At 41.9% G+C, this 22,207-nt stretch overlaps 1 protein-coding gene across 8 annotated transcripts in view; it reads left to right on the plus strand.

Moving 5' to 3' along the window:
• Nucleotides 1-22,207, plus strand: part of DNM3 (dynamin 3) — a 543,403-nt gene that overhangs the window by 511,245 nt on the left and 9,951 nt on the right. For 5 of the 8 annotated variants that reach the window (XM_032393370.1, XM_032393365.1, XM_032393366.1 and 2 more), the window contains 2 exons: nt 774-1,000; nt 1,695-1,937. In XM_032393370.1, coding sequence (XP_032249261.1) covers nt 774-1,000; nt 1,695-1,937 — 470 coding nt within the window. Of the gene's footprint in view, nt 1-773; nt 1,001-1,694; nt 1,938-6,584; nt 10,922-22,207 lie in introns of those variants that run through there. The other 3 variants (XM_032393368.1, XM_032393373.1, XM_032393372.1) reach the window with 2 other exon arrangements.

Genomic DNA, 22,207 nt, shown 5'->3' on the forward strand with positions numbered 1-22,207 from the left:
TCATTCTGCTACTAACTGCCACTCCCCTAAGACTTATACACATTGTTCATGCTTAAGTCTGTTTCCATATATCTGTTAACTATGGAAACCCATGTCAGTCCTCATTACTGTGAAGGAGTTCTATTGTAAACTTCTAGAAAGCTGAAAGTATATCCTTTTTTTATTTTTTTATTTTTTGTAAATCAACTTGCATGATTATCTAAGGTTCTCTATTTAATAAAAATTCACTTATTGGTGCTCATTCCACTTTCGAGTTGACATTGAAACCTGGGATCTTAATAGTATTCTAGTGATTTTGGTAAAAGCGAGGTAAAGGACTGGGAATACCAAGGAATGGATAACTTGTGTTATTACCTAGGTTTCTTTATATCCTTGTTTTCTGCTGAAAATACTGCTGCTTACCTCCTGGTACCTGCCCTCATCTCTATGCCAAGCGGCCTCAGACAACAATGTGGAAATGCTTGCATAACCAACAGGCCCTGTTCTGGTGATGGCAAAGTTTAGTCCTCTTCCAACTGATGTAGGTTTTCCTTTAGTCCACAGCCATAAGACGGGGGGGAAAGTGTCCCTGCACTGGTCAGGAGGACTGGGAGGATAATGAAGAAAATAAGAGTAAACAGATGCATACACATCGTACATCTTGTGTACATCATGCATCATGCATCTTTTCCCAGAGTGGGCGGTTATGGACTTTGTCTACAGGATCGGAACCAGTTTATACCATTTGATCACTCATGTATTCCCATTTTCACTTTTCTGTGGTGACCTGACAGGTTAAAGATTTCATAAACTCAGAGCTCCTAGCACAGTTATATTCCTCAGAGGACCAAAATACCCTGATGGAGGAATCTGCTGAGCAGGCTCAGCGCCGGGATGAGATGCTTCGAATGTACCAAGCCCTTAAAGAAGCCCTGGTGATCATTGGCGACATCAACACTGCCACCACGTTCACCCCGGCACCACCTCCTGTGGATGATTCCTGGATACAGCATTCCCGCAGGTAGGAAAATGGCCCCGTGTCACCCGAGGCCTGCCAGGCTTGTCCGGTATCATTTTCTGAGTGTGCTTCCCTAAACCAATATGAACCTAAGGAATAAAGAGGAAAAAAGATATTTAAGTTCAGGGGAGAGAGAGAAGGTCAGATTATCCCTTCAGAAACGAACACGATAGAGCCTTACAGTGGAATGTTATACAGCCCTCAAAACGAGTAAGACGGCTCTATACTGAAATGAAAAGATAGTCAAGTTAATATGAAGCTTTAAAAAAGTAAGTTGTAGAACGTTATGTTCTAATATGTACAAAAAAAAAAGAATGTATATATTGTAGCGAGAATATTGTGTTGTATCCTAAGATATAGTTGAAAAGGATACACAGGAAACTACTACTGGGTAGTGAAGGGTTGGGCGGAGGGGAAATTCCTTTTCACCATTTACCCCTTTTATACCTTTTTAAAAAAAATTCATGTAAGTAACCTCTACACCCATGGTGGGGCTCACACCCACGCCTGGAGCTCGGGAGCCCCGAGCGACTCGGACCGAGCCCGCCAGGCGCCCCCCCCCTTTCAGACCTGCCAACGTTCCGGACTCGGCCCGAGTTACTCCGTCAAAAGTATAGTTTTTACAGAGCAGCCCGGAGGTCATAAAATATTTTTTTGAAGGTGAGCTCGGACTGAAACTGCTCTCGTCTGTCCTCAGGTCCCCCCCGCCAAGCCCCACCACCCAGAGGCGGCCGACGCTGAGCGCTCCCCTCACGCGGCCCGTGTCCGGCCGAGGGCCCGCGCCCGCCATCCCCTCCCCCGGCCCGCACTCGGGGGCGCCCCCGGTGCCCTTCAGGCCCGGCCCGCTCCCCCCTTTCCCCAGCAGCAGCAGCAGCGAGTGGTTCGGGGCGCCCCCGCAAGTTCCCTCCCGGCCCACGAGGGCCCCGCCCAGCGTCCCCAGGTGAGTGCTCTGCAGGCCGCGCACGCTGGGGGGATGCTCTTCGGTGCTCTTCTTCTAGCCTAACAGACAGAATCTATTTGGAAAAGAAAATTGCAAAGATACTATCATACACATTTGCAATTTTCACCCAGGAGAGGGGTATCATGGGAAAACCGCGGAGCCTTGACACCACCAGAATGTGGTCCAAACCTCTCCTTTATCCACCGGCACAAACTAAACGGGACCAAAGAAAACAGGGTCCAAATGAATGACATTGGGGCAGCTGTTTGTATAATTTGAGAGAGCGCTTTGAAAGGAAAGAAAGAGCCATGGCTGGGTTATTGCAAGCTGTGTGCTCCGTAGCTCATGAGAGAGCATCAGGAGCTAAGGCCTCACCTTCTCCATTACCAGAGGAATTCTGGAAAACAACTAACTTCAAGGAATAGTATCCATTTGCCCCCTGAACTATAACCCTTAAGCCCAACGTTATTAACTTTACTGTAGCCAAAGTAAAAACCGGGCTGATTAGTTTGCGATATATTTTTTAAAACTATGCGTAGACATTTTAACACAGACACGATGATTGCTGTGTGCAGTCACTAACCATATATGAGATGGAACATCGCACATTTGAATAATACATTTTGGCACATGGAAGCAGATTTTTCAGGCTTACTTGTGAAACAAAATAGTGAATAAATGAAACGTGAAACATGTACATAGTTGAAGCTATATTCTCACCTTTGTACGTTTACAGCCAAATATGTACAATGTGTATAACTACAGATTTTAAAAAAAGAAGGAGTTGGGAGGCTTTTTCCTCAACATCAGAAATTTTAACAGGAAAGGAAATTAGCTCATACAGAAATTTAATTTTTTAAAAATATTGAGTTCAGGCGATTAAAATATTTGTCTGCTTGACGAAGAAAAACCTTGCTATGCGCGTACCATGAAAGAGGGGTGACTTCCTCCCCCCACGAAGCCTGAGTCACCTCACTCTCTGATTACAGGGCTTACATTGATTTTGATCCTTGGGCTGTTGGGTGTAATGAAGAGAAGGGGCATCTTAAACTTGTAAACAAAGGGGGGCCGAGCAGGACTAGCAGGGGCTGTAGACTCAGAAGGCCTGGTTTGCGACAGACCTTGCACAGCTCATTGAACTCTGAGCTAGAGGTTCCCCATCTATGAAATAAGAACAGTTTCAGCAAGGCTGTTGCCCCAATCGTATGTAATGAGCCTGATAAATTGTAAAGCACTGTGGCTGTCAGGGTGATCCTCACTTGGGTCCTAATCAGAAAGGATACATGTACTCTCAAACCTATATTTTCTCCCTGTAAAACTAAGGTTCACCTTTACAATTTATTTGGAACTGAGCTACATTTCTGGTAATAATAGTGAAAGCAATAGCTAATATTGATTGTGCTCTCAGTGTATGCTAGGCACTGTCCTAAGTGCTTTGCAGGTACATTTGTGTTTACTGCTCACAACAGCCTGAAAGGAGAGGTGATTATCCATTTTACAGATGAGGCATAGAGGTTCAAACAGCTCGCCCACGGCTGCTCAACCAGACCCTAACGGAGCTGGGCTTCAATCCCAAGCAGTCTGACTCCAGAGCCCAGTCTTCCAATCACAATACCAGGGTTTCTCGACCTTGGCACTCTACTGCCATGTTTATCGTGGGGGGCTGGCCCTTGCATTTTAGTATGTTTCGCAGCATCCAGGCCTCGACCCACTGGATGTCAGTCGTACTGCCCCAGTTGTGACATCGCTAGTGTGTTTGGGGAGGTGGGGCATGGGGTGTAAAATCTCCCTCCCCTTGAGAACCACTGCACTACAGTATTGCAGAGATTTTCCCTTCCACGTGAAAAATAAATAAATAAATAAATGTCAGTGTTGAGCCTCACCCACTACACGCAAGATTAAATGATTGTTTTAGGAAATCTCAGACTGACTGGGAATGTATCTGCCATTGTGCCAGGAAGGTATGGAGGCCACTGGGGGAGGGCAGGAGAGGGGGCGGGCAGGAGTCCCATACAGGAGCCTCGAAGTGGGCTATTTTGTCTGTTTAGCTACAAGAAGAAACGAGAGCAACCTGGTGGTGCCTTTCCTCAGGAATGAACATGCATGTCTTTGTTTGCTCGCTTGGCTGCTTTACCTCTTGGTTTCAGATAAGCTGGCTTGCCAATACCCTTCAGAGATACCGTTGAATGCTAAATTGATTTGTTAAGCGGGATGGAGTCGCCCTTGGTATTTCCAAGCTCGCTCACAGAAGGTAGCGGGCAGGAATCAGGAATCAGTAGCTCACGCTAGAGAAGGGGAACTGCCAGGTTTAATGCATCTGTGTTGGGGAATTTATAGGACACCAGTTATGTTATTCAAAATTTCTAGAATATTCTCCACTTGGAGCCAGACCTAACACCCTGGCCTTGAAAAGAGTCTCAAATGTAAAACAGAAATGAGACTTCAGAGTAAAAGAGGAAAGTTGGTTTTTGTGCTGAGCCTTCAAGTTTCAGCGCCAGTTCAGCGCAATGGGAGGGAAACCCCTCTGGGGGGTGGGGTGGGGGGGGGTCACCTGAGAGAGACCAAGAGAGAAGCTGTCAGGATCCTTATGCCTATTAAAGTTTAGCTTAAGATGAAGAATTCTGACCACATAAAGTCTGTTTTTAATAAAAGCCAGAGCAGGAATCCTACCAAATGCAAGCCAGAAATGGGGTTTAAGATTTCAAAAAAAAAAAAAAAAAAAAAAGAAAGAAAGAGAAAAAGAAAGACAAAGATGGAAAAAGAAAGAAAAAAGTTGAGGGAAGCTCTTGTTGAAACTTCACCTTGTTCTGTTTATTTGTATATTCTCTTTTCCCTCTGTGATTTGCCTCCATTTTCTCTATTAAAAACTAAAAAAAAAAAAAAACGTTGAAATGCCATTATCCATCATCTCCAGGAAAGCAACCCATAGCTTTCCGAGAAGGAAGTTTGATTTTTTTTTTTTCTAGCTCTTTACTTTCTTAAGGACCCTTTCTCCTCTTTTATCTGAAACCAGAAACTCATAACGTGACAAGACAGTACAAGCCGTGTCCCACCGACTCCCTGTTGGGCTTTAATATTACAAAGGCAGTAACTGAACTTTCAGAGGCAAAATATTCTGCCATTCGGCATGTGCCTGTACATAATTTTCTTCCGGATAATTTGCGACTTCATTAGCAAGTTAGGATTTTGACGTTTAAGAACTTGTATGCCTTTATTTTAACCCTATTCAAATGTAATGAAAGCACTTGCAATTGGACAGAAACCATGAGCGTTCTGGGTTTTTTAAATTTATTTATTTAATTATTATTATTCTATCTTTCCATTCCAATGTAAAGGAAGAGGAAGGAGAGGGGCGGGTGGAGTCATTTTTGGCCCAGCTTTTCTCAGCTGCTCAAGCTGTTCTGGTTTCTGCGCATGGAGCCTTTCAGTGAGAGAGCTGGAAATCCTGCAAACTACATGCCTGTTCTAATTAGTTCCACCTGATCTAAGGGAGCATCTCTATCCCAGAGAGACTCACCAGTAGGGATGCTTCTGCCATTAGTAAGTTGAGTGTATGCAAATCTGATTTGTGGAACATTTTCTATTGCCAGAATCTTTGGCTTGCCCCCTGCCCTCCCACTCCACTCAACTTCTCTGAAGGGGCTAAAACCCAGTTTGAAAATCCCAGCCAGTTGTGTTCCTGTTCAGCAAGGTGATCTTAAGCAGACATGATCACCTCTTTGGGGGCCCTGTTCTTCTTACTTGAAGATCCTAATCTTCATCAAATATTAACTTTAGGGCTGATGTAGCTATTTTCGGTTATGGCTTCTTAAAATTAGTTAATTGGGAATCACAGCCTTTGACATTAACAGAACAAATTAACTGAATCAGAGTGTGTTTTTCCTGGCAACAGCTGATTCTGGCATTATTTGACTCATTTGTCTTCTCCCCTTTCCTTGGACTAAGCTATTTTGCAACGGTCAAAAGGGGATAAGGGTGGGAGGAAGGGTCTCTATCCAAGGAAAAGCAAACTTCATTTACCTCATCACTCAATCCTCTATTTAAAAAAAAATATTGAAAAACTGAAGTACTTTTTTTAACCAGCCTTGTCACCAAGTCTGATGGTGTCTTTTAAAAATGACAAAACTGAATCATAGGCGAGGATTTGGCTTTCACTCCAGCCATCCACATGACAGAGACACAAGATGGAAACCAAGAAATGCTCCATTATCGCCTCTCTGGTGAGCCCCATAGCAAAGCTGACATCCCTCACTGCGTGGACAGCCCTGGAGCATCATCGAGATTATCACAGGGTTTCCCACTTACACCCATTCCGTGGCATATTCATTTTCCCCGACGTTACATGGCACTCTTTGAGAGTCTCATCACAGTCCCACATTCTCAGTCATTTACTGCTGAACCAACCATGGCAAAAGATACAGAAATCTCTCTACATAAAGAGATAATTGGTGCACTCGTGGGCTCTTTAAGAAGGTAAAAGCCATTTGGTTCTCTTTACAATGGAATCTTGTTTTAGATGTTTGACCTTGATACACTGCTGTGTTATATCTCTTTTACATATTTTATATGTTGATCTAGTTGACAGTTAACACAGAATCCCTTTCACTGAGGGATAAGGTCTCCTTGTTTTGTTTTGTTTTTTTTCAGCCAGTCCCCCAAATTTTGAGTAAAGACAAACCCACGATTCTTAAAAGTGTGTCTTTGCATCCCTCACATGAAGGTTTGGTGCCATGAAGGATGAAGCTGCTGAGTCTTGAAGTCATGGGTTCAGGGTACACGGACAATTAAGCGACTTTTGTGACTAGCCTGTGTGTCTGATTCTCCCGAAATCATGTCCTGGAAACATCCTGACTTACTCCCTCCTCAAGAGCCCTCTAAACGTGTGACTTCCTTTAGCAACTGAGTGTCATTTGGACATATGATGAACTCGTCTTGTGATTTCTGATTTCAGCCATGAGTTTATTTTCCTCACTGCCTTTCCTCTTTAAAAAACAAATAAATTTATGATTAGGTATTCTGATTTTTCAGGGAAACAGTTTTTATTTTTAGCAACTGGATTTAAAAGTCAAGCAAAGATTTTTTTTTTTAAGTCTAAATGCCAAGAATGGAAGGTGGTGTTTTTCTGATTCTTAGCATTTAAGGCATTTCGTGAGGCTGCTGTGTTATAACATTTGTTACTGAAATCCCAAATGTAATTAATAATTTGCTGCAGGTTCAACATGAGTTGAAAATATGATGCTTCATATATTTCAATGAAAATAGAAATTTGGCCAGAAACTGTTCACTAAAGAAAATATTCAATTTAATTTAAGCCCCTCGGTTAAACATCCCATCAAAATCATTTGAATTCCACAATGATTCTGGTTGTAACATAATATTTCGTTGAGGTGAATCGATGGTTAATGACAAGGTTTTTCATTCTTCAGTCTTGGTTTCAATCCGGTTTAAGTGAAGGTAAAATTAGTCTGGTGGTTTCCTTCTTGGGTCTAGCGAACCTGAGTCTACTTTACACAAACATCTTCATCCTGCCACAGTACGGAATGACTGGCAGTCTGTTTAGGGGAGGCCCAGGAACAGAACTGCAAGTGTTCTGAAAGTCAGAATTTGGGACTTTTGCAGATGCGTCAAGGTAGACTTCAGATTGCCTTTCTGTTTACGGCGTGTCCCTTATCTTCCCTTTCCAAATACCCGAGGCTGTAGGAGGATAGAAGAGAAAGGAAAATAAGAAAGGATCTACAGGAGATAAAGTACAAGCAACATAAATGCTGACAGGTGGCAGGCAGCAGTAAATACAATATGCCACTGTTAGCCCAGTGGTAACTGGCGGTGAGTTAACCAAATACAATTGCTTCCACATCCCATGACAAATAATAGCAAATAGCTCTGTCATTGTTCTCTCTGGGGTTCTAAATTGCTAAGCTTGGGCCATTGCAGGGAAAGCCTTTCTGAATTTCAGGATACCCAGCCCTGCCCTGGGTCTCACCTGATTGATGGAGGAAGACAGCCAAGACAGGCGTCTGGCACGGGAGTCACTGACCAGTGAAAAATGCACAGTAAATGATTATTCTTCTTCCTGTGGCCAGTCAGCAGCAAACTGTCACCAGTTGGAATCTGCTGAATGTTCCTATATACAAGTTGATGTCAGCTCGAAAAGGAAAAGCAAAGAGAATCGAATCCCGCCCAGTGTAAGCAGACAGAGAGACGCAAGCTAGTCCTTCTCTTTCCTCACTGCCCCCCTTTGTCTCCTTCGCTGTAAGAAAAGAAGGATTTTACAGGGAAAACCTTCACAGGCAGGCAGTCACGGTTAGAGGGCATGTTTTTCAGTGACTTCAGAGATTCATAGCACAACATGATTCGTGGCTCTTTCACCTCTAAATTCTATCCAAGCAGCATGCTCGGAGAAGGAGCTGCTGGGCGCTTCTTCTTTCCCTCTGACTTAGCAGCTACTGTGAAAGAGTAGAAGTGAAATTTAGCTTACTGGAGTTGCTTCGGCCGATAAACAGCCAGGAAATTAAACATGAAATTGTAAGTGCTGCATCTTTCACTCAGAACGTGCCCTAAACACTTACCTCCAGCAATATGAGAAAGGAGAGGAGGATTTAGCTGAGGGCTGGATGGCTTTTGTCTGCTTCTCATAACTTTATTGCTGCCTGAACATAGAATTTTTAAATGCCCAACATTGAAATCCTGTAGCTTGCTTGAGCCAACATATTGTAACCATTGTCTGGGGGAACCTCTGAATCTAAACACATATTTACACCCTTTAGTTGCCAAATGAAATCCATCTGGCTTACTTAATGCTTTTGCCAAAAGAATATTACACTTCTGGTCTGGCCAGTATTTTTAAGTGTGGGGGAAGGGGGGTGGCGTTGGAAGGGCATTGGGTTTGAGAGAATCTGCAGGTGTATTGACGCCACATTACCTGTATTTAGATGAAAGCTTAGGTCAATGGCGACTCTGATCAAAACTAGAAGAATTCCTACCTAGGGCAAAGTCTGAAACCACAAGGTACTCAGGCAGCCTCATCCTGGCGTGGTACTTTCTTTTCCTTCCAGGCATCAGAGCCACATGATAGGCAAAACCACAAATAGCAAGTGCTCTAATTTCTGGAATTATTTTTGTAACGATTCCCATAAACACTAGGACATGTCCATTCCTGTGTCCCAGCCAAAATTATCAGCTCATATGAACTGTAGAAAGAACACTTAACATCCGAGGATCAGAAAAAAATGGTCAGTCAAAATGGCAGATAGCAAAATTCTCCTTCACTCATCGTCAGCGGCAAGGCTGGGCCTTCTTGACTTCAGTTGCTCAGACACAAGGAGAGTTCCATATCTTCATAGGGTCGACATTTCCCCCCACTGGGATTAGTTTAAATGCGGTGTAAATACTGGGAACCCAGGAAATGTGCAAGTTAATATAAAATTTAGAAATAAGCTCCATTCCATCCCCGCCTTTCTTGTGGAAGGGCTGAGGAGCCAACGGAAAGGGAGAAAGACATGAAGGCCTGGATAAGCACAAACTAGATACACCGCCACACGAGAGACCCCAAGCTTCTGTGGCAGTTTCGAGAACCAAGAGGAAGTGAGAAGTGTGAGGAGAAGGTCTCGGGTGGTTTTGAATATGATCTGGGAAATGATTTTATTTTACAATCAAATATACCAGTCGCTGCCACCATGTAAATATTACCTGTTTTTGGTTTCAGATTTCCATGAGGCAGCATTTTCTACATTTATCTTGGTCAGTGTATATCCCATTGATCTAGAATGAGACCTCTTAGGAGGGCAGATGAGAAAGGCTTTCAAAGGTGTTTTGCAGCCCAGAAAGTCTAAAATGAAATTATTTCACTGGGGAGTGGATATTTATGTACGATATATTCTGTACCGTGTATTTTTTTAAGTTTATATTAGGATTGTTCTCGAAGCCAGTTTTAAGAGTGAATGAAATTTTTCCCTCAAATAAATCTACCCTTAGCATCACACTCAAGGGACTTTGCCAGAAAGTCTATACGCTGCTCCACATTTAGACCACCATTCACGGAGGAAAAGCTATAAAACCTGAGGAAGACGTCTACTTATTTTTAAAACAACTAGAATTTTTTTTTTGCTTCTTGGTAGTGTTGGAAAATATTTTAATAACTAAAATAATAATACTTCTTGTGAGGCAAATTCTACCTTAATTATTGCCTCTTGGGGTGGAAAATTAAGGAAACATTAGTAAAAGTGTTAACTAGATAAACCACTGCGGTAATTTCCCTCCACATATCTGGGTCTAAAGTCAAAATAAAATCCAGGCTACACATATTATTTGAAAGAAAGCAAACTTGTCGTTTTAGCTTGACAACAGTAGTATTGAAGCATTCAGGACTGAAATTAATGGGCCACAGAAATCCCTGTGACTCGTCATCAGACTTTAACTTACTTAAATGCCCTATAGTTCAATTTAAGAGTCTGTGGTGAGGGATGTTGATATGATTGTTCGATTTGTTTTAATATTTCAAACACTCTAAATTACCCCATCACCATCTTACTACTTGAAAACTAAGTATATTGAAAACTCGTTTTAAAGCACAGTATCTTTGAATAAACATGTTGAAATGGTGTTTTTCCCTGTGCTTAAAACTTTGGTGTATGATTGACTACATCTTGTAAATTTCCTTCTTTTATACTATCCTCGTCTCCTCCACCCCAGGACCTCTTCTCCATATGTAGCTATTCGACATATATTGTGCATCCCCAGCCCTCTAGGTGATGGCACAACACTATGGGGTATTCATGCCAATAGCCAGTGTTACTGTGTTCTTCCAAAGTCCCCTTCCCTGTTGAGCAAGAAGAAAATATTCTCGAGGGTCACAGGGAGTCTTTACAACTTACAAATACTTTCATAATCTCCATAGACTGTTCAGCTTTCAGTTAAAATGTTGTGATTTTTGACCATTAAAGTTTACTTTTCTATTTTTTTTCCCTGTGGATTTCATGCTACCTCTTTTTTTTGTCTTTATAATCAAGAGTATTTCATTTTTTATTTGTAAATGATATGCTATTATTTTATATGAATAAAATTTTTTTATTATGTTATGTTAATCACCATACATTACATCATTAGTTTTTGATGTAGTGTTCCATGATTCATTGTTTGCGTATAACACCCAGTGCTCCGTGCAGTACGTGCCCTCTTTAATACCCATCACCAGGCATTAAATGTGCATTTTGAGAGGTAAAAAAGGTAAAAATACGTAGCCAGAATAATGAAGGTAGCCGTGTTTCCAGTTCAGAGAGCAATATTAAATCGGAAAAGCAAGGTTTGAGAACATTTCCCTTTGCTGCATTCTCAGTGCGCTCTTGCTTTGGGCCCCAGTCCTGAGTCCCCTGGTCTCTCAGATGGGCCCTCCATCCAATTATACAGGACGGTCTTCCTTTAGTTACTTATGTTGGACACCTGCCTTCTCGCTGTGTTTGGCAGGCCAGCAGGATGAGGGAATAATCAGAAGAAAATGTTCCGGTTCTTTGGCCTCATCCATGTTCAACGTTATCCAAAACAGTCTTCTGTGAGTGAGAACAGGGTGGCTTTGAGATCCCTTGGTCTAACATTCTGTAGGAGTGTGGAGGAACAAAACTTTTTTGATCCCTTCGAAGATAATGGAAGTATAAGTTATCCCTGCCTTTGCCTGCCCTTTCAGTGATGTTTACAGAGAGACGTATGCAGAGATGGGAGCCTTTCACTGGTCAGCATTTTGGCGTGACTTTGTCCGAGGCAAGCCGCCTTCTCAAGCACAGCCCCCACGGTCATTACGGCGGAGTTTTCCTAAAAGCGTATCTTGTGAACTATTTCTCCAGGATGATGGCCGTTTTTGTAAGACAGATGCCTAAAAGACATATGGTTTTCATAGATTTTTCCGTCTAGACTAGCTTTATTTAGTGATTTTTGGTCTGAATTGGTCTAGTTAAAGTTTCTGTAGAAGCTTGTATAAAAATTTAAAATGTGGGCATACCATTAAGGTGTAAAACAAAAAGTTTGACTTCTTATTGGCAATAGATTAAAAGGGATTGGTTGAAAGTTTCCTTCAGGTTAAGTAATTCTGACCATCCTGTATGCCCACTCGTCCGTCCCACTCCCACAACACTGTCCAAAATGGAAAGGCTTACCCCCCAAATCCTATAACTGTTAAATTCATATATTTCTCACTGTTTTCCTGAGTAAATTCTTGTGTTCCAGTTGATGTGTGTGTGTGTGTGTGTGTGTGTGTGTGTGTGTGTGTTAGAAAGCTGTAATTCTTTCTGCAGACTCTTTACATGGCCCAGGGGACATATGATTGCTTGCCCTTTTAGCACCAATTTTTACAAACCCAGCATTTCCCTCATTTTAAAAAAGCGCCCATCAAGCCACTGAGTGAAGGCGATGGAACATTTGGGAGTGTTTCTAGTACCGTCCACCACTGATAAAAATTCCATTTTTAAATGCTGTGTTTGAGGGAGTGTCAGAGTCTCGTGTAGAAACAGTAGGACACTTTGAGAGGAAAAGACTGACTTCTAGACTTGCCGAGAAATCGGCCTTTTGCTCCCTCTTTTGTAAGAACAGACAGACACCACAGATCCAAGCCCAGGTTCGCTGCATCAGAACAAGGAGACTCGTGCAAGGGGGGCGATGGTGGCCCTTCATCCCCTGCCAGTATCATCCCCCGGCTGCGTGCGGAGCATTTAATGGGACTTAGTCACATGTTTGTTCACTGACATGGCAGCTTGTAGGGCACAACCGCCTCTCTGTTTGCCTCTGTTTGCTTTCAACGGTTTTGTTTTTAAAATTTGAGCTCTAAGGCAGGTTAGAGCTCCTCCTGCTGGATTTTTTCTTTTTTAATCACTGGGATTGTAATTAGTAAACGGTAACTCTTTGTCTCCATTTTTGCCACTTGGACAGATAGAAGTAAGTGACCAGAAAAATGTCACGTGGTACATTTAAAAACGGGCCTTTGAATTCACCAGGTATCACGATCAGATGATGTGAAACATCGGTGCCACATAAATCTTCTCTACGTCTTCAAATTCCTCGTGCTCTGTTTTTTGTTGTTGTTACTAAAATAAAAGGAATTGGAAAGTTAACTTTTCCATCAGTATTTCTAGTTCCGTATTTGCCCTGTATGAGATGAAGCCCCACGTCAGATACTCATGCTTGCAAGGTTCCTGCTGTCTATCAGAGAGGGACGAAAAGTCTTTTCTGTCTTTCCAAACCAGAAATGAATGTTACAGTTCTATATAGAGATTCAAAGTGTCGCCTTTTTCTTCCCCGTCCTTGCTTCTTTTTCCTCTTCTCACTGACTTGAGATGACAGAGGAATGTGCATCTCAGAAGTGGACGTTTGCCTCTCCCAGTAGCTGGTTCTTAGCACCTCCTTCCCAACCTCTCCTCCTTCCTCCAAATGGCGGCGTTGGCCAGCCCCTTCCCCTGGTGCCTGGGGTGGGAATGAGGGGAAGGGCAGGGAGAAGAGGACAGAAGAAGATGAAGAGGGTTAGAAATAGTTGTGCCCCAGCAACATCAATGGGACTAGGTTTCTACATCATGTAAGTTCTTGGAGATCTCTTTGGGGATTTCTCAAAAGAGAGAGGGAGAGAGAGCAGAGAGGGAGGAAGGGAGAAAAGAGAGAGAGAGAAAGGGAGAGAAATGGGGGAAAAAATCGTCAGAAGGGACACTGCCTAACTTCATTCAGTAGCCATGTGCACTTAAAGCTCTTTTCAAGCCACATCCTTTCTCTCTATACAATTTTCTCACCACTGTATTCCTCTTACCTTCTGCTGCTTTGCGTATCTTTTCGTCTTTCCCTCCACCCACCCAGCTTATCTGTTGTCAGTGATACAGTACAGAGGCTACCACGTTTTAAAAAATCTCAAAAGCAGTGCTTTTTAGGAATCCTATTTTAGTATAACCCCAAACCCTGTAAGTTATCTGTTTTATGAATTAGGACTCAGAGCAAAACACATAATTTTGACATGTGTGATAAAGAACCAGACAACACTTGGTTTCTCAAATGGACAGTACTTTTTCTAGCTTTCTTTCCTTCACACATACTAGTTCCTGTTTCTGGACTGCCAGTCCCCTCAACTTCCCTTGTTTTCTGGAAGTCCTTCTAACCCACCAAGTCCTCCTAACCCTTCCTGTCCCAGGCTAAGACTCCAGGGGCCCCTGAAGCTGAATACCACGTCTCCCACTGTCGGCACAGTGTACTTGTCTCTCTCCCCATCTCCAGGAGAAACTCCTGGGCAGTGATCACGTCTCTGCACATCTGACTCAATCCAGCACATAGCACATAAACAGGGCTTACTGAAGGAATGAAAGAATACAAAATGAGTTGATGCGCAGCGCTTAATCAAAACTTATTTTGGAATTAGCCCAATACTTAGTGTACTTGAAGAAACAATTTAAACGCAAACACTTTCTCTCTTGTTCTAGTCTCCTGAGAAGCTTGCCTGGCTGAATGCTATTATAAAATTCTTTTTTACACATCACAAACTGAGCAGAGTTAATATGGACAAATCATCCTGCAGGCTGCCTTTTTGCCGCAGCCACGGAAGTGGGTGTATCTGTACCATCCCCCCGAATGAATCCAAGCCAGATATTTAAGATTATGTAAGGAAAATGTGGCAAAGGAGGTTATATTACCATTTTGCTCAGAGACTAATTTATACAGGATATTAGATGTTTGTATCATCGAATAACAGGTATGGACTATTTTTCCCCTTATGTTCTTACTTCAGATTCTGTCAATTGATTCATACTTTCCCAATGACATATGTTACAAAATCATGGGTTTGTTTCACAGGGGAAAGAAATGCTGGCTCTAAATGTAGCACGAATCATATTAGAGAATTCTTTAGAGCCTTTTAAGTGGACTCCAAGTCATATGTTCTTTCCAACATCTACTGTAAACTATTCTTGGACAGTATTGGCTCATTTTGTTACTAAAGCTGAAAAGGCCAAAAATATGCTGGAGAGCAGCCTATAGTATTTTAAATAATAAATTACAAACTATTATCTTCCATGTGGACAATATCCTGACCGCTGTAGCATTTTTTAAAACTTAGCCTCTTAGCTTGTAGATATGTAAAATCTGTCGTATTAATAAATGCTCAAAATAAGAAGCAAAGCACAAGCACAACCATGTTTAAAATGCTGTGTCTGATTATCTGATAGCGCAGACATTTGCAAGAGAAAGTCCTGGATCAGAGTGAGTTGCCCTTCCATTTCACCTGGAGGTGTGCTCCTGATTTGTCCTCAGGCGTCTGCATTCTTGCACACTGAGCCACTGGATGGGGGGACACTGCCCATCCACTGCCCTTCCACTGTGGAAGACTATAAACAGGCTGAGGAATAATCTGGGTTCATAGGAAGTTTATAATGTCATTCAGATGATGAACTATACATACATGCCTTAAACTTGAAAAATGAGACGAGGATTAAGTAATTCAAGAGGATCGTGGAGAAACAAGGCATTACAGTTCCCGAGGGGGACGTTCGCTGGGCAACCCCCCAGCCCAGCTTAGTGATGCCACCAGAATCATTCTCGCCCAGGGCTGCTTTAAAAACGTGTCCAGCACAGCCCACTGCGCAGATGCTCTTTATGATTTTAGAAAACTCAGAAGCAGTTTTTTGTTTTGTTGTAGTTTTTTGTTCTTTGTTTTAGTTTGTTCTGTTTTCTAAGAAATTTGCCAGCTGTAGCCTTACTTCTTGTGGTTCAGTACACAAAACCCTTCATTTAAAAAAAATTTTTTTTTTTACCTATTTCATCAATAAGATAAACAAGTTGGGCAAGTTGCTATCAGATCCTTGTGGCTTCTAGAAACCTGGGATATATAACTCTCCCATCATCCTAAATGTAATTACATGTAATATATAATGATATGTAAATTAAATTTTCGAGACAGATGTATTTTAAAACCTCAATTATATTTACTAAGTAGAACGTGCGGTATAAGAGAAACCTATTGAATATCCTTTTTTATGCAAATACTACCCTGGTAGGCAGATATCATTCCTCTAGATGTGTTCAACTTTATCTTTTTTGAGGCTTTTCTTTTTTGTTGGGGGGAGGGGTTCACCTAGCTAATTAGGTTGGACTTCAGTCACACCCTCTCCAAAGATGAGAACTTGGAATGCATGTGTATAGATGCTTCCTTTCTATACTTACTGCCATCTTCATGAGCAAATACAAGCTTCCCTGAGCAAGTAGTTATTTTTCTGGTGATGATTAACAAGAACACTACTGTAGTATCGTATCTTGGTCTTTACCAAATAAACCTAAAACTGATCTGACCCATACTTAAGTCTAATTCCCAAATGCATCAAAGTATTTCTACAACCATTTCTTCCTTCTTCTTGAGATTTTTTTCCCAGTACTTTCTCTTTTTGCTTGCACTATATCTGGCAAATGAATTGAACTGCTAATAAAGCAAGATGAAAATCACTTATTATGCCTTAGAACAATGGTTTTCAAAGCATGGTCCCAGGACCCGCAGCATCAGCAGCATCTGGGAACTTGCTAGAAATGTCTCACCCTATTAGAAACTCTGTGTGGTGCCTGGCAATCTGAGTTTTAACAAGCCCACCAGGGAATTCTGATGCATGGTCCAATTTGGGAACCGTTGCCCCAGAATGTGTGAATGTAAGTGTCCAATAGAAAGAATCCTGGACTGGGAGTCACGAAATCTTGGTGTCAACAGAGAAAAGGAAGGAGACTGCGCTACACAGACCCAGTCTGGCTCACACATTTACCAGTCTCATAATTCCCGCTTCCTGACAAGAAGTGAGGGCAGGGGCAGAAAGAGCAACCATTTCAACAGTGTTATGCTACCTGGCAGCAAGAAACCAGAGGAATGGCAGTTTTCACCACCTCCCCACATGCTGATGCACCCCGCAAGCAATTGACCCCAAAGAATTCTCTATATATTCTCTCTCTCTCATATATATATATATTCTCAACCCCTAAGATTGGCCTCACACCATGAACACTCAGAACCAACTAACCCAAAGCAGAGCAGATGAAATTTTAGTTCTTCTGTTCTTCGAAGACAATCGAAAGAGACAGTAAGACAAATAATGCATTCCTCTCTCTTATCAGCAAAGCCCATTCCTCCCCTTCAATGCCACCCACCCTGTGTGAGCATTGGACTTTCTTGAAAAAATTGTCATTGTCCAAAAGACTGTAAAATGCTCATCCCTGCAGCTATGAAAGCAACTACAAGTATTACATCTCTCCTTTGATTTGGAAGCAGAAACATGGCTCTTCTATCATAACCATAAACCGCCCACACACAGCATAGTGTTTCAATAAACACTAAGTGATGCAAGATGCTCCATTTCAATGTAATGGGTTCCTTAATGAAGCCCATCACTAAACAAAGCAACTGAGGAAAATTTGGTACAAAACAAACAACTTTGCCCAAAACAAACTGTCTTATGAGGTGAATGTCTTTGGAAACTCTTTGAATGGTTAGGAACTAGACCAATGAAATGAACTCTAACAGTAAACCTTAAATGTATTTCTGGTGTTGAAGTTGGCAAACAGCATTGCTTATTAAGAAAATCACACTGAACAACTTAATGCTCTTCCTGAATTGCTTTCTAGTAGAGTTTTATTGTTTTAGAAATGAAATGATGCTTATTTTTTCCAGAAGGGTGGGGAGGGGGGATCGTTCAGGATTTTTAATTACTGAGTACATATATGGGTTACTTTAACCTGAAACTGGGCATATTTTAAAGATGTCATAATTATTTTGAGAGGACAATGATAGCAATTTTGTCTTTCATTCGTTCCTTCATTCATTCACCATGCAGGTTGTGGTGCCTGCCTATTTATTTTTTTTAGAGAGAGAGAGTGCGAGAGCAAGTGGCGGGGGGGGGGAGCAGAGGGAGAGGGACAGAGAGAATCTTAAGCAGACTCCATGCCCAGCATGGCACCAACGTGGGGCTTGATATCATGACCCTGAGATCATGACCTGGGCCAAAATCAAGAATCATTCACTTAACTGACTGAGCCACCCAGCCGCCCCTGCTAAGGGACACTTTTAAAGAGCTCCTAATGGATAGATTCTCCCAATTTCTTTATTTTATTTTTAAGATTTCTTTATTTATTTTAGAGAGACAGAGTGCTCACATGCTTGAGCAGGGGGAGAGGCAGAGGGAGAGAAACAGACTCCCCGCTGAGCAGGAAATCAAGAGTTGGAGGCTTAACCGACTGAGCCACCCAGGCACCCCTCTCCCAATTCTTTATTTAAAGCATGCCAGGGCGCCTGGGTGGCTCAGTCGTTAAGCGTCTGCCTTTGGCTCAGGTCGTGATCCCAGGGTCCTGGGATCGAGCCCCACATCGAGCTCCCTGCTCCGCGGGGAAGCCTGCTTCTCCCTTTCCTACTCCTCCTGCTTGTGTTCCCTCTCTCGCTATGTCTCTCTCTGTCAAATAAATAAATAAAATCTTTAAAAAATAAAATAAAATAAAATAAAAAGCATGCCATGAGGGACACCTGCATGGGTCAGTAGGTTGAGCATCCAACTCTTGATTTTGGCTCAGGTCATGAGATCCAGCCCCTCATCCGGCTCCCCGCTCAGCCGGGAGTCTGCTTAAGATTGTCTCCCTCCCTCAGGGCGCCTGAGTCGCTCAATCAGTTAAGCGTCTGCCTTCGGCTCAGGTCATGATCCCAGGGCCCTGGGATTGAGCCCCGCATTGGGCTCCCTGCTCAGTGGAAAGCCTGCTTCTCCCTCTCCCACTCCCCCTGCTTGTGTTCCCTCTCTCGCTGTCTCTCTCTCTGTCAAATAAATAAATAAATAAAATCTTTAAAAAAAAAAAAAGATTCTTTCCCTCCCTCTCTCTCTCTACCCCTCCCCCAGCTAGTGTGCTCCCAATTTCCCTCTCTCTCTTTCTCTTTCTCTTTCTCTCTCTCTCTCTCAAAAAAAAAAAAGCATGCTGTGAGCCCAGGATCATGCTAGTTTTGAGAGATGGTCGTGAACAAGACAGACAAAAGTCCTAGCACAGAGTAGAAAGTTGCATTCCCATAGTCTCCTGCCTTGCTTTCTTTCTGCACTTGCGCATTACCATTGTCCTTTTCTAGTTCCATCAGCATGGTCCAAAACTGGGGAGAAGGTTAATGAGAAGCAACTGTGTCATCGGAACATTTAAATCTCTCCATTCTCTCCATTGAGCTCCTCCCTTCCATCCTCATCACTTGGTTTCTGGTTTCTTATAACCTCATTATATAACCATTCTCTTATGTCTTCAAGTTTAATATGTTGCAGTTAAAATCATATTTGCTCCTGCTTTGACCACATTGTATTTTCAAGCTTCCTAGAATATATTCTTAGAGTCTGAATTACAAAATTTTGCCATTTTTTCCAGTTAAAATGGGATACAGTAGTAAAAACCACTTGCATACTTGTCTGTCCCATTCATCTTCCACTCTGAATAGATTCTGAGTTTTTAAAAATCATGCAGCATAATGCAGTCCACATAGTAGATGCTCAATAAATTATGTATGCCATGCATAACTAGAAGGTGTATTATAGATCATCTAGTCTGAATCTCCAGTGCTTGTGATGGGGAACCCGAGTCTTTGAGAACCTCAGATGGTGAGTGACTGTTCTAATTGGCAGTAGGAGGCATCCACATCTTTGACTTTTGATCTAGTACTCTTTCTGTGTAAACTCACTCCCTCAATAATAGCCTCTGATAAATACCTCAAATATATTCCTGGTCCCATTGGATCTATTCCCTTTGATCTGGCCTGATTTCTAACCTGGCCAAGCATCTCTGTTTAGGCACTTTTCAGTCACTCATTTGTCCATTATTTAATAAATACTTATTCACTGCCTTCTAATCACATTATACTAAATGCTAAATACATATAATAAATACAGAATATGTGGTTTCTGCTCTTTAGGAATCTATCGGGGGACATAGGCAATAATCTAGTAAATAAATACATAAACAGGGTTAAGTGCTATGAAATACACAAATATCATGAAGTGTTTGGGGGCGGGGTGGTTGGAAACTATAGGATGGTCAGGAAGGACTGAAGAATGACATTTAAGCCAAGAACAAAAGGATCAGCAGAGAACTTGTTTGTATTCCTTTCTCTAGTGGCTACAATCCTTGGTCTAAGCTATCATGTATGCATGAAACAATTTCCAACCCACCATGCCATGTTGTATCCTGCCTTTCACTGAATTTGTAGTTTAAGATCCACTTAAAAAAAAAAAATCCAACCCAATATTAAATCTTCTGGTAGAGTTTCCTTCCTTCGAGTTCAAATTCTGGCCTGCTTCTCCCCCCCGACCCATAACTGCTTAGTTGCTAAGAATACAGTTCTGTGGGTTATGTGACTATCAAACTCACTGAGGACAGGGGGCCTGTTATTTAATATTTACTTCAAACATCTATTAAAAAATTGAGCAAATATGTTATAGGTAACATTTCCAAGGATCAAAATCTTACATGTCACTGTAGCTTTTTTTTTTTCTGCAACAGCAATGATTTCCTAACAAATACCTTTATGTAATGTAAAGATCAGTGAATATCATAAGCATTTATAAGTTGCTTCTTCTAGGAATAACTTTAATTTATTCAGTTGTCAGTGTTCAGTTGTTCAGTGGCTGAATGATAAGCACACACTGCAAGAATAGGAAGATGAGTAAGACACAGCCCATCTCTCATCAGTGGAGATAAACATATACACCTAATTAGGATTCAGTGTGATGGTTGTAATAGAAGTATGTTGAGATGCTTTTGAAGCAGCTGTATCAAGATAGGGGGAAGGGAAGACTTCACGGACATGAGTCTTGAAGGATGGATAGCACTTATCTAGCAGATGAACAAAACAGCACTGAGAACCTAATTGCATATAACATCACGCTAAGGGCAGCATGAGACAAGTTAAGTGGGTGTGACCTCTGGCCTCTAGAAACGTCACAACAAAGGAGAAGAAGATGCAGCTTCAAGATTTAGGACATAAGCTAAATAAATATGGCCATTTTATTTTACTAATTTTTTAAAGATTTTATTTATTTTAGAGAGAGAAAGAGAGAGCACAAGCAGGGGGGAAGGGCAGAGGGAGAGGGAGAAGCAGGCTCCCCGCTGAGCAGGGAGCCCGACGTGGGGCTCGATCCCAGGACCCCAGGATCCTTTCGGAGCTGAAGGCAGACGCTTAACTGACTGCGCCACCCAGGTGCCCCAAATATGGCCATTTTAAATGAAAATGAGCAGTATGCTAGTGGAAAGGCAGTGCTTTTGCATGGTCACAAGTAAAGAGGAATGAAGAGAGGATTTTTCACAGCAGAGACTAGCTAAAACATTTCGGATGGCCACAGTAGTCAGTAGCCTTTCTGCAAAAGGAGGACTTATTTGTTCACTCATATTAAACAACTAGTATTGATGGTTTAGTTTGGTCACTGCGCCTCTAAATTATGTCTAGTTAGACTTTAAGACTTTGAGTGCCCACCTAATAACGAGCCTAGCATAAGAGGTTAAATTGGAATGCACCTCCCCAAGGAAACCTTTCCTCTAAAGCCTCTTGGACATTTTTCAGCGGCAGGGGCCAAAGGAACTCTGCTAGTGTCTGTGAGTTTGTGCCTAAGTGGCCAGGATTTGTACCATTAATCAACAAGACCTCTTTCTCATTGATTTTTCCTTTTTATAGCTTTGTGATTTTTTAACATTTCATAACTGTTTTCCTTAATTTTTCTATCTTCACTTCTTCATACCTGAGAAGGGACATTTGATTTAATCCTGTTACTGTTTCCAATACAGAAAAAAATTCCACGACATGACTGTACTTCCAAAAGGGATCATTCTGAAATAGTCAAAGGGAGAGTTTTATCAAAAAGAAAGTTTATGATTTGTAGAATTTTTGAATTTTGTTGGTTATAAAAATTACTCCCCAAGAAACTACATATGAAATCAGGTACACACACACACACAAAGTTCCTAATACTTTTAGGAAATAAATGTAGGGGTTCAGGACATAAAGAGCATTACTTGGTGGTGTTGAGATTCTCATGTACAGTAATATTTCATTATCTGGAGTTTGTGTATTCGGCCACCTCAGCTCTCAGAAATATGACCAACCAGAAAGCGAGCAGCCCTCCTCCTGAGCCTGCTTACACTTACCGTAGAGGACTCTAAAATCCAGATTCTCTGGTTTTCTAGTGCCCTGCAAATTAGAAGTAAAATGTAGAACAAATTGGAGAAAGCTACTGCTGAAGGCAATGAGAAGTGATAATATTCTGACAGTAAGAAAA

This window comes from Phoca vitulina, unplaced genomic scaffold (genome assembly GCF_004348235.1).
Source record: "Phoca vitulina isolate PV1807 unplaced genomic scaffold, GSC_HSeal_1.0 scaffold73, whole genome shotgun sequence".
NCBI lineage: Eukaryota > Metazoa > Chordata > Mammalia > Carnivora > Phocidae > Phoca > Phoca vitulina.